General features: G+C 37.3%; 1 protein-coding gene across 1 annotated transcript; it reads right to left on the reverse strand.

Annotated features, from left to right (window-relative positions):
* Positions 1-9708: 9708 nt before the first annotated feature.
* LOC118575782 (vomeronasal type-1 receptor 4-like) lies at positions 9709-10647 on the reverse strand. Its single transcript, XM_036176188.1, has one exon. The coding sequence runs from the start codon at positions 10645-10647 to the stop codon at positions 9709-9711; it is 939 nt and encodes a 312-aa protein (XP_036032081.1).
* Between the last annotated feature and the right edge of the window lie 2094 nt (positions 10648-12741).

Raw genomic sequence — 12741 nt, forward strand, 5'->3', positions numbered from 1 at the left:
CAACTCAGAGTGAAATTCAAAGTATTCATCTGGCTTCTTGTCTCTGCAGAATAGAGGGTTCATTGGGCAGATCCTGACTATTAATAACAAGGGCTGTGTGAGAGTCAGCTCAAGCCTGAGGTAGAGGTCTGTGACTCTGTGACTCTGTGACCTCACCTCCCTCCAGAACTGCAATTTTCATTTCACATGCAGATGCAAAGACAGCACTCGCTGTGGGAGACAAAATAATTTATGAATCTTTTTTTCAGTTGATAATTTCAGTTAACAAAGATACTTAAGAATTTCTTTTGAATATCTCCAAAGAGACATGCTTTTTTGAAGAGGCATTAGGTATTCCTAATCTCTGAAGTGTCCTGTGAAGCTGCTAGAAACTTTGAGGTGACATTTGTGAGAAAGGTAGAGAAGTCTGTATGTCCCATTGGATCCTGGCTCCTATGACTTTTACCAACACAAATCAAACTAGATTTCTTTTCTTCTTAAAAAAGATTTATAATGTTTACTTTTTAAATGTTTCTTTATATATTTTATTCTTGCATAGGTATTTAAGACATGTATACCCATCATTATCACCTTTCCATTTCTTTCTTATTTCTCATAAGTATTCTCTCCAAACTTCATGTGCTTCCCTAAAAAAGAAAGAGAGGAAGGAAGGAAGGAAGGAAGGAAGGAAGGAAGGAAGGAAGGAAGGAAGGAAGGAAGAAAGGGAGGGAGGAAGGGAGAGAGAGAAAGAAAGATGGAAGGAAGGAAGGAGGGAGATAGGGAAGGGAGGAAGGAAGGAAGGGAGGGAGGGAGGGAGGGAGGAAGGAAGGAAGGAAGGTAGGAAGGAAGGAAGAAAAGAAGGATTTGCATTGAATTACCAATTAGGAGTTTTGTACCCTTGGAAGCATATTTCTTCCAGTCTCATCATTTTTCGTTGTCTGTAGTCTTCTGTCTGTGGTTGAGGCCTCAAAAGATTCAGTTCCTCTGTGTTAGCATGTCTATCAGTCTCCTCCTTGTCCAGGTTCTGTTTAGGAAGCCACATTGATGAGGATTCATGGGTTTAGCCTTTCTGACATTTGTAGGAGATACATACAGCAAACTTGTTGTTCTGGCTGTTGCAATCTTTCCAACATTACTTCCACTATGACCCCTGAGTCTTTAGTGTTTAGACACATCTGATGGAACTGAACACCACATGTAATCTTCTTCTCCATAGTTTGGTTTGTTTTTGTTGCCTGTAATTTTCTCCATCTGTTGCAAGTCACATTTCTTTGACAAGGGTTGAGACCAATACTTCTCTCTGTTTTAATGATAAATATTTACAGTGTGGTTAGGAATCACACCAGTTTACTAATGTGGCAATAGCAGATTCTCCTGTAAGATTCATGACCTCACTTGTTTTTGGTCAGGTTTCCATCACCACACATTTTTCCCTGTTAAAGAAGAAATATTTCCAAATTATTTTAATGTAGCCATTATCAGCCTTCAAACAAACAGACAAATCCAGCCAAATGGGATATACATATATAATAGATTTTCTTTTTTATCACTAAGTAAGTGAAAGTCACTTTACTTTTCGGGTAACAGATGCAAAGAGAAAGTTAGATTAAGTTATTAAAATCAGTCTAGAGAAATGGAGAATTATATTAAATCAATAAAACTAGGAATAGGAAAAACTGTTACAGTCATGGTGCAGTGGTGCATTCTTTAATCCCAGCACTCTGGAGGCAATGCAGGCAGATCTATGTGTTATTGATCAGCTTGCTCTATGTAGTGAGTTCTAGAACAGCCAGTGCTATGAAGATAGACCCAATCTCAAAAGAAATATAAAATAATATAAAAAGAAGAAAAGAATAAAAAAATGTAGTTACTATTGTTCTTTTCTTGTTTATGGTTCATAAACATTATATAAGAATATAAAATTGTGGATTAATATACATTGCATAACTACACAAGAAAAACTGTCAGGATAGACAGTAGGAACAAAAAAGAGGAATAAAATAGAAGCTGAAGAATATGAGGAAATATACTCAGTAAGACATATTGTAGGAAAAGCCCTATGTGTGTATGACAAATCATATTGTGACACAGTTTCATGTTCAATGAACATTCACTAGGACAATCAAACAATGTTGTTTTAAAAACTAACATATATGTATAGGTCAAGAAAGCTTATTCAGTTCTCCATGTTAAAGAAGAAAAGGATTGAAAATACACAGATGGTTAATGATTATTCTGTGGAGGTGGGTGGGTGGGGAGAAAGAGAGAATCCAAGGAGGGATTTCCACCTTTCAGTGTTAGAGGTAAAAACTACCTTGGTTTGTAACCAGGCTTAGTCAGTGAGATGCTGTTTTTGTTATACTTTCAATTTTACTCCTAGCTCTACAGGAAACTTCAAGAAATCAAAACACTACTTAAATCAAAAGCCCTGCAGGGTGGGTATGTTCTGCTCTCTGTGTGAGGCCCAGGGCACTGATAGCACTCAACCCTTCTGTTGTTCAGATTCCTGTGATCAGCAGGAATTCTGAGTCTTCCACATAGTGCCTAAATTTCTGCAGAATCCTGAGGATAATGTGTCAAGTCTATAGCTTCAAGATTCCAGGTTTGTCTTCCAGAACTGGTTTTAAAACAAACCTTAAAATTCAAAATTTCTTTCCTGAGACAGCTGTCTTTATGTATCTTCAATTTATTATTTAACCTCCCATATGTCCCCAAGTCTTACCCTTTCTCTCAGGTTACCTCTCTATCTTTCCTCTGTCACATGATCTCAATACTTCTGCAAACCTTAATTTACCTTCTCAAGACCAGTGTTCAGAGTGATAAAGGATATACTGCACACCCTGAACATGTCTGGTGACAATGGAGGAACATAACTCTGCATGTGAGTGCTCTCACCTGCTGTATAAGGTCTTCTGGGGGTGCCTAGCATTTCTTGATTGCATGCTGAGTTACTAGGAATCTGGACTTTTTCTAATTTCATAATTGAGGGATGGTTAACAACATTACAAATAAGTTTCACCCCTTTCCAACTTCATATTCTACTCCATTTTGGTAGAGGATGATATGTAGATGTCACTCTATCTGTGTTAGACTATCATAATTTTCTGTTTCTACTCTACTTCACTGAAGATAAATAGACATAGATATTTCTTTAAAAGTTAAAGAGCCATGAGTATTAATTATTTTTAGTTATTTTTGTTCCTGTTGTTATATAGTACTTTGGACTATTCTCAAAAGTTTTGTTCAACAAATTTATGAATAGTGTATGAAAGTGTATTCACTACTGTATTTGCAAGTATAGCTGTCAGAAAAAAAAATTCTTTTTTATTCATTTTATATACCAACCACAGATCCACCTCTCATCCCTCCTCCCACATCGCCCTCCTACCCCCCAGTCCTCCTCCTTTCCTCTAACAGGGTAAGTTCTCCCATGGGGGGACTGCTAAGCCTGGTACACTCAGTTGAGGCAGAACCAAGCCCTTCCCCACATTATCATGGGTAAGCAAGGTGTTTGGCCATAGGTAGTGGAATCCAAAATGCCAGCTCATGCACCAGTGCCAGGGGCTCCTCAAACAGACCCAGCTACACAACTGTTTCCCATATGCAGAGGGCCTTGTTTGGACCCATGCAGATTCCACAGCTGTTGGTCTAAAGTTTGTGAGTTCCTTTGAGCTTGGTTCAGTTGTATCTGTAGATTTCCCCATCATAATCTTGAACCCCCTTGCTCATGTAATCCCTCTTCTCTCCCTTCCATTGGATTCTCAGACCTCAGCCTGATACATTGGTGGGGATATTTGCATTTGCTTCCATCAATTACTGAATGAAGGCTCTATGATGATAGGATATTCACCAATCTGCTTACCAGGGTAGGGCAGTTCAGGCACACTGTTGCTTGTAGTCTAATCTGGGGTCATCTTGTGAATTCCTGGGAATGTCCCTAGCACCAGGTTTCTCCTTTACACCATAATGTCTCCCTCTATCAAAATATCTCTTTCATTGTTCTCCCCCTCTTTCCCTCCCCCAGTTTGACCATCACATTCCCGCATGATCTCATCCTTCATTGCCTATGTTCTATTATCCCTTTTCATCCCCAGTTTATTCATCAGGATCTCCTCTGTTTCCCTGTCCCAAAGTTATTTGTACTGCCCTCTTATGGTTTTCCTTGTTTCCTAGCTTCTTTGGAGCAGTGGGTTGTAGTTTGATTATCCTTTGCTTTATATCTAGTATCCACTTATGTATGACTACATACCATGTTTGTCTTTCTGAGTCTGGGTTACCTCACCCAAGATGATATTCTCTAGTTCCATCTATTTGCCTGCAAAGTCATTAAGTCATCTTTATACATTCTTTCGTTGAGGGGCATCTAGGTTGCTTCCAGGTTCCGGCTATTATGAATAATGTTTCTATGAACATAGTTGAGCAAGTGTCCTTATGGTATGCTTGAGCATTCCTTGGGTATATACCCAAGAGTGGAATCACTGGGTCTTGAGATAGATTGATTCCCAATTTTCTGAGAAACTGCTGTACTGATTTCCAAAGTGGCTGTACAAGTTTACACTCCCACCAACAGTGGAGGAGTATTCCCGTTGTCCCACACCATCTCCAATATAAGCTGTCATTGGTGTTTTTGAACACAGCCATTCTGACAGGTGCAAGACAATATCTCAGAGTCATTTCAATTTGCATTTCCCTGATGACTGAGGATGTTGAGCAATTCCTTAACTGTATTTCAGTCATTTGAGATTCTTCCTTTGAGAATCCTCTGTTTAGCTCAGTAGCCCATTTTTTTCATTGGCTTGTTTGTTATTTTGATGTCTAGTTTCTTAAGTTCTATATATATTTTTTGGAGAACAGCCCTCTGTCAGATGTGGGGTTGGTGGAGATATTGTACACTCTGTAGGCTGTTGTTTTGTATAACTGACAGTGTCCTTTGCCTTACAAAAGTTTCTCACTGTCATGAGGTCCCATTTATTAATTGTTGCTCTCAGTGTCTGTGCTACTGGTGTTATATTTAGGAAGTGGTCTCCTGTGCCAATGCCTTTGAGACTATTTCCTACTTTGTCTTCTATAAAGTTCTGTGTAACTGGATTCATGTTGAGGTCTTAGATCCATTTGTACTTGAGTTTTGTGCATGGTGACAGTTATGGATCCACTTGCAATCTGCTATATATTGACATCCACTTACGCCAGCACCATTTGTTGAAGAGGCTTTCTTTTTTCCATGGTACAGTTTTTCACTCTTTGTCAAAATACAGGTGTTCATAGGTGTGTGGAATAATGTTAGGGTCTTCAGTTTGATTCAGTTTCTCTCTGTTTAGTGTGATGTTGGCTGTCATCTTGCTGTAAATTGCATTTATTGTGTTTAGGAATGTTCCTTGTATACCTGATATCTCTAGAACCTTTATCATGAAGGGGTGGGTGTTGGATTTTGTCAAAGGCTTTTACATCTTCTAATGAGATGATCACTTTTTTTTTTCTGTTAGTTTGTTTATATGGTGTATTACATTGACAGATTTTCATATATTGAACCATCCTTGCAACCCTGGAATGAAGCCTACTTGGTCATGGTGGATAATTATTTTGATATGTTCTTCAATTCATTTTGCCAGTATTCTACCAGATCTTCAAAGAAGACTTAATACCAATACTCTCTAAATTGTTCCACACAATAGAAGCAGAAGGTATATTACCAAACTCCTTCTATGAAGGTACAATTACCCTGATTCCTAAACCAAACAAAGAAAGAGAAATACAGACCGATCTCCCTCATGAACATTGATGCAAAAATACTCAATAAAATACTGGCAAACAGGCTCCAAGAACACATCAAAGCAATTATCCACCATGATCAAGTAGGCTTCTTTCCAGGGATGGAAGGCTGGTTCAACATACAAAGTCTGTCAATGTAATACACCATATAAACAAACTCAAAGAAAAAAAACCACATGATCATCTCACTAGATGCAGAAAAGGCATTTGACAAAATCCAACACCCCTTCATGATAAAGGTCTTGGAGCGATCAGGAATACAGGGAACATACCTAAACATAATAAAGGCAATCTACAGCAAGCCAACAGCCAACATCATATTAAATGGAGAGGAAATCAAACTGATTCTACTAAAATCAGAAACAAGGCTGTCTACTCTACCTGTATATATTCAATATACTACTAAAAGTTCTAGCTAGTGCAATAAGACAATAAAAGTGGATACAAATTGGAATGGAAGAAGTCATACTTTCTCTATTTGCAGATAATATGATAGTACACATAAGTGACCCCAAAAATCCTACCTAGGAACTCCTCAAGCTGATAAACACCTTCAGTAATGGGTTGGGATATAAGACTAAATCTTATATATAAAAACCATCAGTAGCACTCCTATATACAAATGATAAAAGGGCGGAGAAAGAAATTAGAGAAATGGCACCTTTTACAATTGCCACAAACAATATAAAATACCTTCAGGTAACTCTAACAAAGCAGGTGAATGAAAGACCTGTATGACAAAAACATTAGGACCTTGAAGAAATTAAAGAAGATACTAGAAAATGGAAAGATATCCCATAGTCATGGACAGGTAGAACCTACACAATAAAAATGAAATTCACTATCATGATGCCAGATTATCTGTTCAAATATGATAGGTTACTCTGAAGAACTCTTAAACATTGAGTTGTAGATAGAATCATTTACTCTTATATGAAGTATAGAGTTTTAAAACTATATTATTTTAACATATTGTATTGGAAATATTTATTTTCTATACCTTTCAAGTCAACTGTGATTATTTAACAATTATTCATTTGATATAAATATCTCATTTCACTCTCAGCATATCTATTATGCCACTTACACTTAAGTATAGCATAGTGTGATCACCATTAATGTATGAAGTGAAATGCATTGCTATCATCAATAATTGGCAACAATCATTTGTGCTGTGCCAATCCTTTTATAAGAGATTACAATTTCTTTAATGGAAGGAGACTTATTTTGTAGATCAAAAGGAGTTCACTTTATGTAAGTACAAATATTTCAAAAAATACACATACATACATACATACATGCATACACATATATGCATTTCAAAAAAACACACACATATAGTTATCTAGACTATGCAAATATTTCAATTGTGATATAGATATTCTATTATAATATAAAATCACCTCATAACATTAGGGACTGAGCTGCATGTGATAACTAGTTTTAATAGTATATATCAATATTTTTCTATTTTATGGGTAAAGAAAGCAAGAACACACTCCATTTTGCTAAATTGATATATAAGAAGAATCATAGGAAACATTCTAACTCATGGACAAGACTTTAATTTTCTATTTTCTTTACTTCTCTGAACTTACTACCCATTCAACAAACATTTGCCCTTACTAATTGATTCTCCTCTGATGCCCACATGAGATATAAAGTGTATTTCTGGGAAAGTTGGAAACCCTTTCCAGTGCACACGCAGTAGAGAAAATAAATGCACATCTGTGGTCTTTGTAGAAACTTAGCAATGTAGTAGACATGGATTCATCTTCTCAGGGGAATATTTTAAATGGAAGCTATGGACTGAGCAGATGGGAAAATAAGAAACCCGTGAGAAGAACATCAATTATACAAGTATCAAAAAGCACTTAAATGTTCTACCTTGTCTTCACACCTATAAGTGAATAATTTGTCCAATCACCTGACTTTTCAACCTACCGGGGGTAAGCTCTGTATAGGAAAAAAAAAGTATATATATGGAACGGCTTTTTGAGTCAACCTTATCCATTCTCTTCTTATTCATCACAATTTATTACAAAGATATGTGAATAAATGATTATGATCCTTAAAAAAAAGAAATTCATTTTGCTTACAATAAATTCAAAATAAAAAATTCAATGAAATCCCCATCAAAATCCCAATACAATCTTCACAGACCTGGAAAGAAAAATACTCACCTTCATGTGGAAAAGCAAAAACCCAGGATCGATAAAATAATCCTGTACAAAAAAGTAACTTCTGGAGGTATCACCATCCCTGACCTCAAGCTCTACTATAAGGCTATAGTAATAAAAATAACTTGATATTGGCGTAAAAACCAACATGTTGACAAATGGAATTGAATTGAACCATGACATTAATCCACACACCTATGCACACCTGATTTTTGATGAAGAAGCCAAGTCTTTACAATGAGAAAAAGAATGCATCTTCAACAAGTGGTCCTGGCATAACTAGATGTCAGCATGTAGAAGATTACAAATAGATCCACATCTATTGTCATGCACAAAACTTAAGTCCAAATGGATCAAAGACCTGAACATACATTCAGTTACACTGAATCTGGTAGAAGAGAGAGTGGGAAGTAGCCTTGAGTGCATTAGTACAGAAGACTACTTCCTAAATATAACACCAGTAGCACAGACACTGAGAACAACAATTAATAAATGGGATCTCTTGAAATTGAGAAGCTTTTGTAAAGCAGAGCACACAGCCAATAAGACAAAATGACAGCCTACAGAATGGAAAAATATTTCCCCCTCAGTTTTTGTATCACGTATATTTTATTATCCCTACCCCTTAAAGGAATTTCTCACTTTCACAATCTGTTTCTTGCTTTCTCAATTCTACAAATTACAAACAGGCAACTCTAAAGAGTCAAAGCAAGGGTAAACATATGAGAGAGAACATAGAGCATCTGTCTTTGAGTGCCTGGGTACTTCAAGGTTTTAATTGTGATGAGAATGTTTCCTAAAAGGACCTAGTCTTCTCTGGGGAATTATTCACCCATAACAGATCTAGATAAGGGTGAAGGGAGATGTGCTTTCTTTGGTGATGTAGCCACTAATAATTTGCTCCTGCTCCAAGTAAATATCCTTCAACTAATATTCTGACAAACTCTAAATAAACACTGTGAGCCACACACAAAGCAGGACACAAGAGAAGGAGAAAGATATATTCAGAAGAACAGTTTCACTCAGAAAGGAGTGGGATGAAAGAGGAGAATGGAGAGGTGGAATAACTAAAATATTCTACATAAATGTATGAAACAATCAAATGGTTTTTTAAATCAATATAAAAAAGGATATTCTGCAATGAACTGCTTTATCTTGGAAATGTGATGCACCCATGCACATAGAGCAACTGTGGTTACCTGTACAAGATCATCTTTATCAGTGTTCAATCATGGATGGAAGGTGTGACTCATAAGATCCCAGCTATATCAGGGGATCTCAAGTCCTGCTTGCTGGTGTAAAGGACTCATCCCACAATGATGTTGGCACCAGTAAACTGCACTTATAAAAGTCAATAATCACCACTCATATGAATGAAAGAAGCTTTAATTAAATCCTATGGGGCATTAAAAATAAAGACATGAAAGTAGACAAGATTGGTTGGGGTGAAGATGGAGTCTGTTAAGCGGGGTTATAAATGAGAATCATGAGTGAACAAAACAATGCATATGAGAGTGTGAAAATTCATGAAAAAAAAAACTTTTAAAACTTTGAACACCCAGGCATACTAGTGCATAACATGTCAGCACTGAAGAGACAGAGACAAAAGAATTAACTGACTCTTGCTGGCCAGCACATCTAGGTGAATGGTTCCCCTGGAACTGTGGTTCTGATAGTTCTGAGTTCCCATGTGGGTGCTGGGAATTGAACCCAAACCCTCTGAATAAGCAGTATTCTTAAGCCCTGAGATGTGGAAAGGAGGATGCAGACAGCACAGCTTTTAGAGCTCTCTGATAACACAAGCACAGAATATTGTCTGGTAAGAACTGGGACAGCAGATCCTGAAAATGGAGCTATAGTGTCTGAGGAGCAGAAAGGGGCAGAATGCTGGGAAGCATGCAGCCATGGCTGCACCTGTGTTAGACACCCACTTACTGGTTCCTTCAAGGACAAACAGATAAGCTGTAAAGATAATAGACATTACATAGAAGAGCACAAAGATGCTCACTATGGTGAGGATTGTTTGGGTAGCTCTGGTTTCAGGGGATGACCTAGGAGACAGGGATCTGTGGATGTGTTGGACCCTCTGCTTGTGTTTGAGCAAGATAAACACCATGTAGCCACTGGCCAACATCATCAGTCCCAAAAACATGACATCATTAGATGTCAATAGGATTAGAGTAAGTGTGTCGATTGGTCTCTGAGGCTTCAAAACAACACAGTATTCAAAAATTTTTATTCTAGTAACATTTCTTCCACCCCTTAAGTCAGTTGTGAATATCAGAATGAAGGCATATACCAATAGCTGGAGGGCCCAGCAAAGGCTCAGAGAAGGGCCAATGATACCCAATGCTCTAATTTTGAGCGGTGCCCACTTGGAATTGGTGGGACTGATGATGATGGCCTGAAAGACACTCAGAAGGGATGTAGAGACAAGGGATACTCCTCTGCCAACTCTATGAAAATATAATGTAAGTTTACATGAAACATAGTCTACATAGTAAGTCTGACTAAAAGCAACAATGGTCTGTGGGATTCCTTTGAAGAGAACAATGAAGTTGGCCCAGGTCAGGTGTTTGACAATCAGGTCTGTGGGCTTTGCCCTGATTCCAGAGAAGTCAGCAATGATAAAACAACAGAGCAAGGCTAAGTTACCCAGCATTCCCAGTGCAGTCTGACACATGAAGAAGATGCCCACAGCCAGGTCTCTAGAGATCATTCTTTCATGGTCCTGTTACCTACAAAACAGATCCAGAAAGCTCTTGTTAAACAAGTTGGACTATCTTCTTCTTAGCATGCCAAGAGATGTACAGAATAGTCACTCCCACCTTATGTTCATAAGTAGTATTAAAAAGTGTCTTTCTAGTAAGAAGTTTCCTAGGTCTCAATGAATTCCTATTGTGTTTCAATTGCAGAAAATTAACTAGGGCATAGTGGAAAAAATTAAAATGTTTATTCCCATTAGCGTTTTCCAGTGCTTTACAATTATTATTTGGTTTAAAATCCACAGTGCTTTTGTGAGAGGGTCTAATGATCAACCTGCATACAGATGAGTGTCCTGGATGCAGACAACACTCAGATTTCCATGGCCCAGCATAGAAAGGCAGAGACTTGCAAGAAAGGAAATTCTCCAGCTCCAGAGAAAATAGTACTCTAAGTAAGATACTATTAATAACAGATAACTACTAGAAAAGGGTAATCAGCTTCCTTTAAAAGGTGGCTCTGAAAAATCAGCCATGCTCCAGTGGATGGAAGCATACCCAATAGCATTGGACAGCACAACCTGTGCTTTATGGGTTAAAAACTCTAAAAGACACAAAGGTAGGTAGGTAGAGGAAGATGGTAAATTTGGGAGAAGTGGGGGAAGTACAAAAATGATCAACATACATTACACAAATTCTCCAAAGTTGAAAAATGAGAAACCATGATAGAGAATAATAGAAGAGCAATCAAAGTGGAGAATGAAAAATGGAGAGTAATAAAAAACAAAAAAGAGACTAGTGACACTCAGATACCAGGAAGGAAGACATTAGAATTCTCCTTTGTCTGCACACTCACATGAAATGGCATTTGTGTGTCTGTGTGTACATATATGTGCTTATTTTTGCCTTTAAGTGTTTTCAAAATTACTTTCTAATCTTTTAATTAATTGTATATAATTTAAAATATAACTGTAATACTTAAACAAGTCTACAAAACAGGAAATAGTAGGTGACTTGTGAATGTGTTTAAAACAGGATCCAATGGATGTACTTATTTATAGGAGGAAAGCTGGTGAGATCATTCACCTTGTTGTAATGCAATTAAAGTACAGTAGACACAGTATGGAAATAATGAACAATAGTGGTATGTATTTTTAACTGTAGGATATGAAATGTCACTAATATAAGGATAAAAGTTACAGAAATTGATATTAGAATACTGTCAATGATGCAATGGGTCTCTAACAAATAGCCCAATAATTATTGACATATCTAAATGATTCAAAAGCAAGGCATGTGTAGGGAATGGAATCACATACTTTTAATTACAACACATTTTAGGCAGAGTCACAAAGATCTCTGTGAATATGAGACTTGCCTGGTCTACATAAAAAGCTCTAGAACAGCCAGGACTACGTGAAAAAATAACTGTCTCATAAACAAAGAAATAAAAAGTAATCTCTGGGGGTCATGGACATATATGGCTGGGGGAAGTTAAAAAATTAAGGGCCTCAGAACTGTATGACAAGAGGTTGAATTCATTCAGTTATCAAAGGCCAACAGACATGAAATTAGGATATTGAGACATCAGTTGGCCAGTTGTTCTTCATTTCACAGCTGAAAACAAGAAGACCTCTAAAAGATTAATAACTTCTCACCATGCCAGAATACATACCAATTTACAAAAGGGAGAAATATTCTGCATTCATATAAAGTCCCTGTGGGCAGCAGAATTTGAGGTATAAATATGAAGAGGCCATGATACACCTCTCAAATTACTACTGTAACTAACTAAATTTAGGAGATATTTTACCAGCCCAGGGACCAGGATCTGGGACTCATAAAAGAAAAGCAAGTGCAGGTTAATTCTGAGAAACAGTCATAAACTGTTTTAGTCACCAGGACCCCACATTACTGGGAACAAATACATTGCACTTTATTGGAAAATAACACAAAAAGTAGGAATTGAGTTTATTGTCTCTCACCTGCAGCCTCAGTCAAACCATGTTGGGATCAGGTCTTGTGTGGATCCTGCCCCTATGAGCATTCATCCTGTGCAGGAGCTATTTCCTGAAATAGTAGGATCAGTTTAGAGGTGCAGTGCTCTCACC

This window comes from Onychomys torridus, unplaced genomic scaffold, assembly GCF_903995425.1.
Source record: "Onychomys torridus unplaced genomic scaffold, mOncTor1.1, whole genome shotgun sequence".
Classification (NCBI taxonomy): domain Eukaryota; kingdom Metazoa; phylum Chordata; class Mammalia; order Rodentia; family Cricetidae; genus Onychomys; species Onychomys torridus.

Bases quoted from the DNA above. Each gene is read 5' to 3' on its own strand.
- LOC118575782 (XM_036176188.1), bottom strand. From the start codon at position 10,647: ATGATCTCTAGAGACCTGGCTGTGGGCATCTTCTTCATGTGTCAGACT.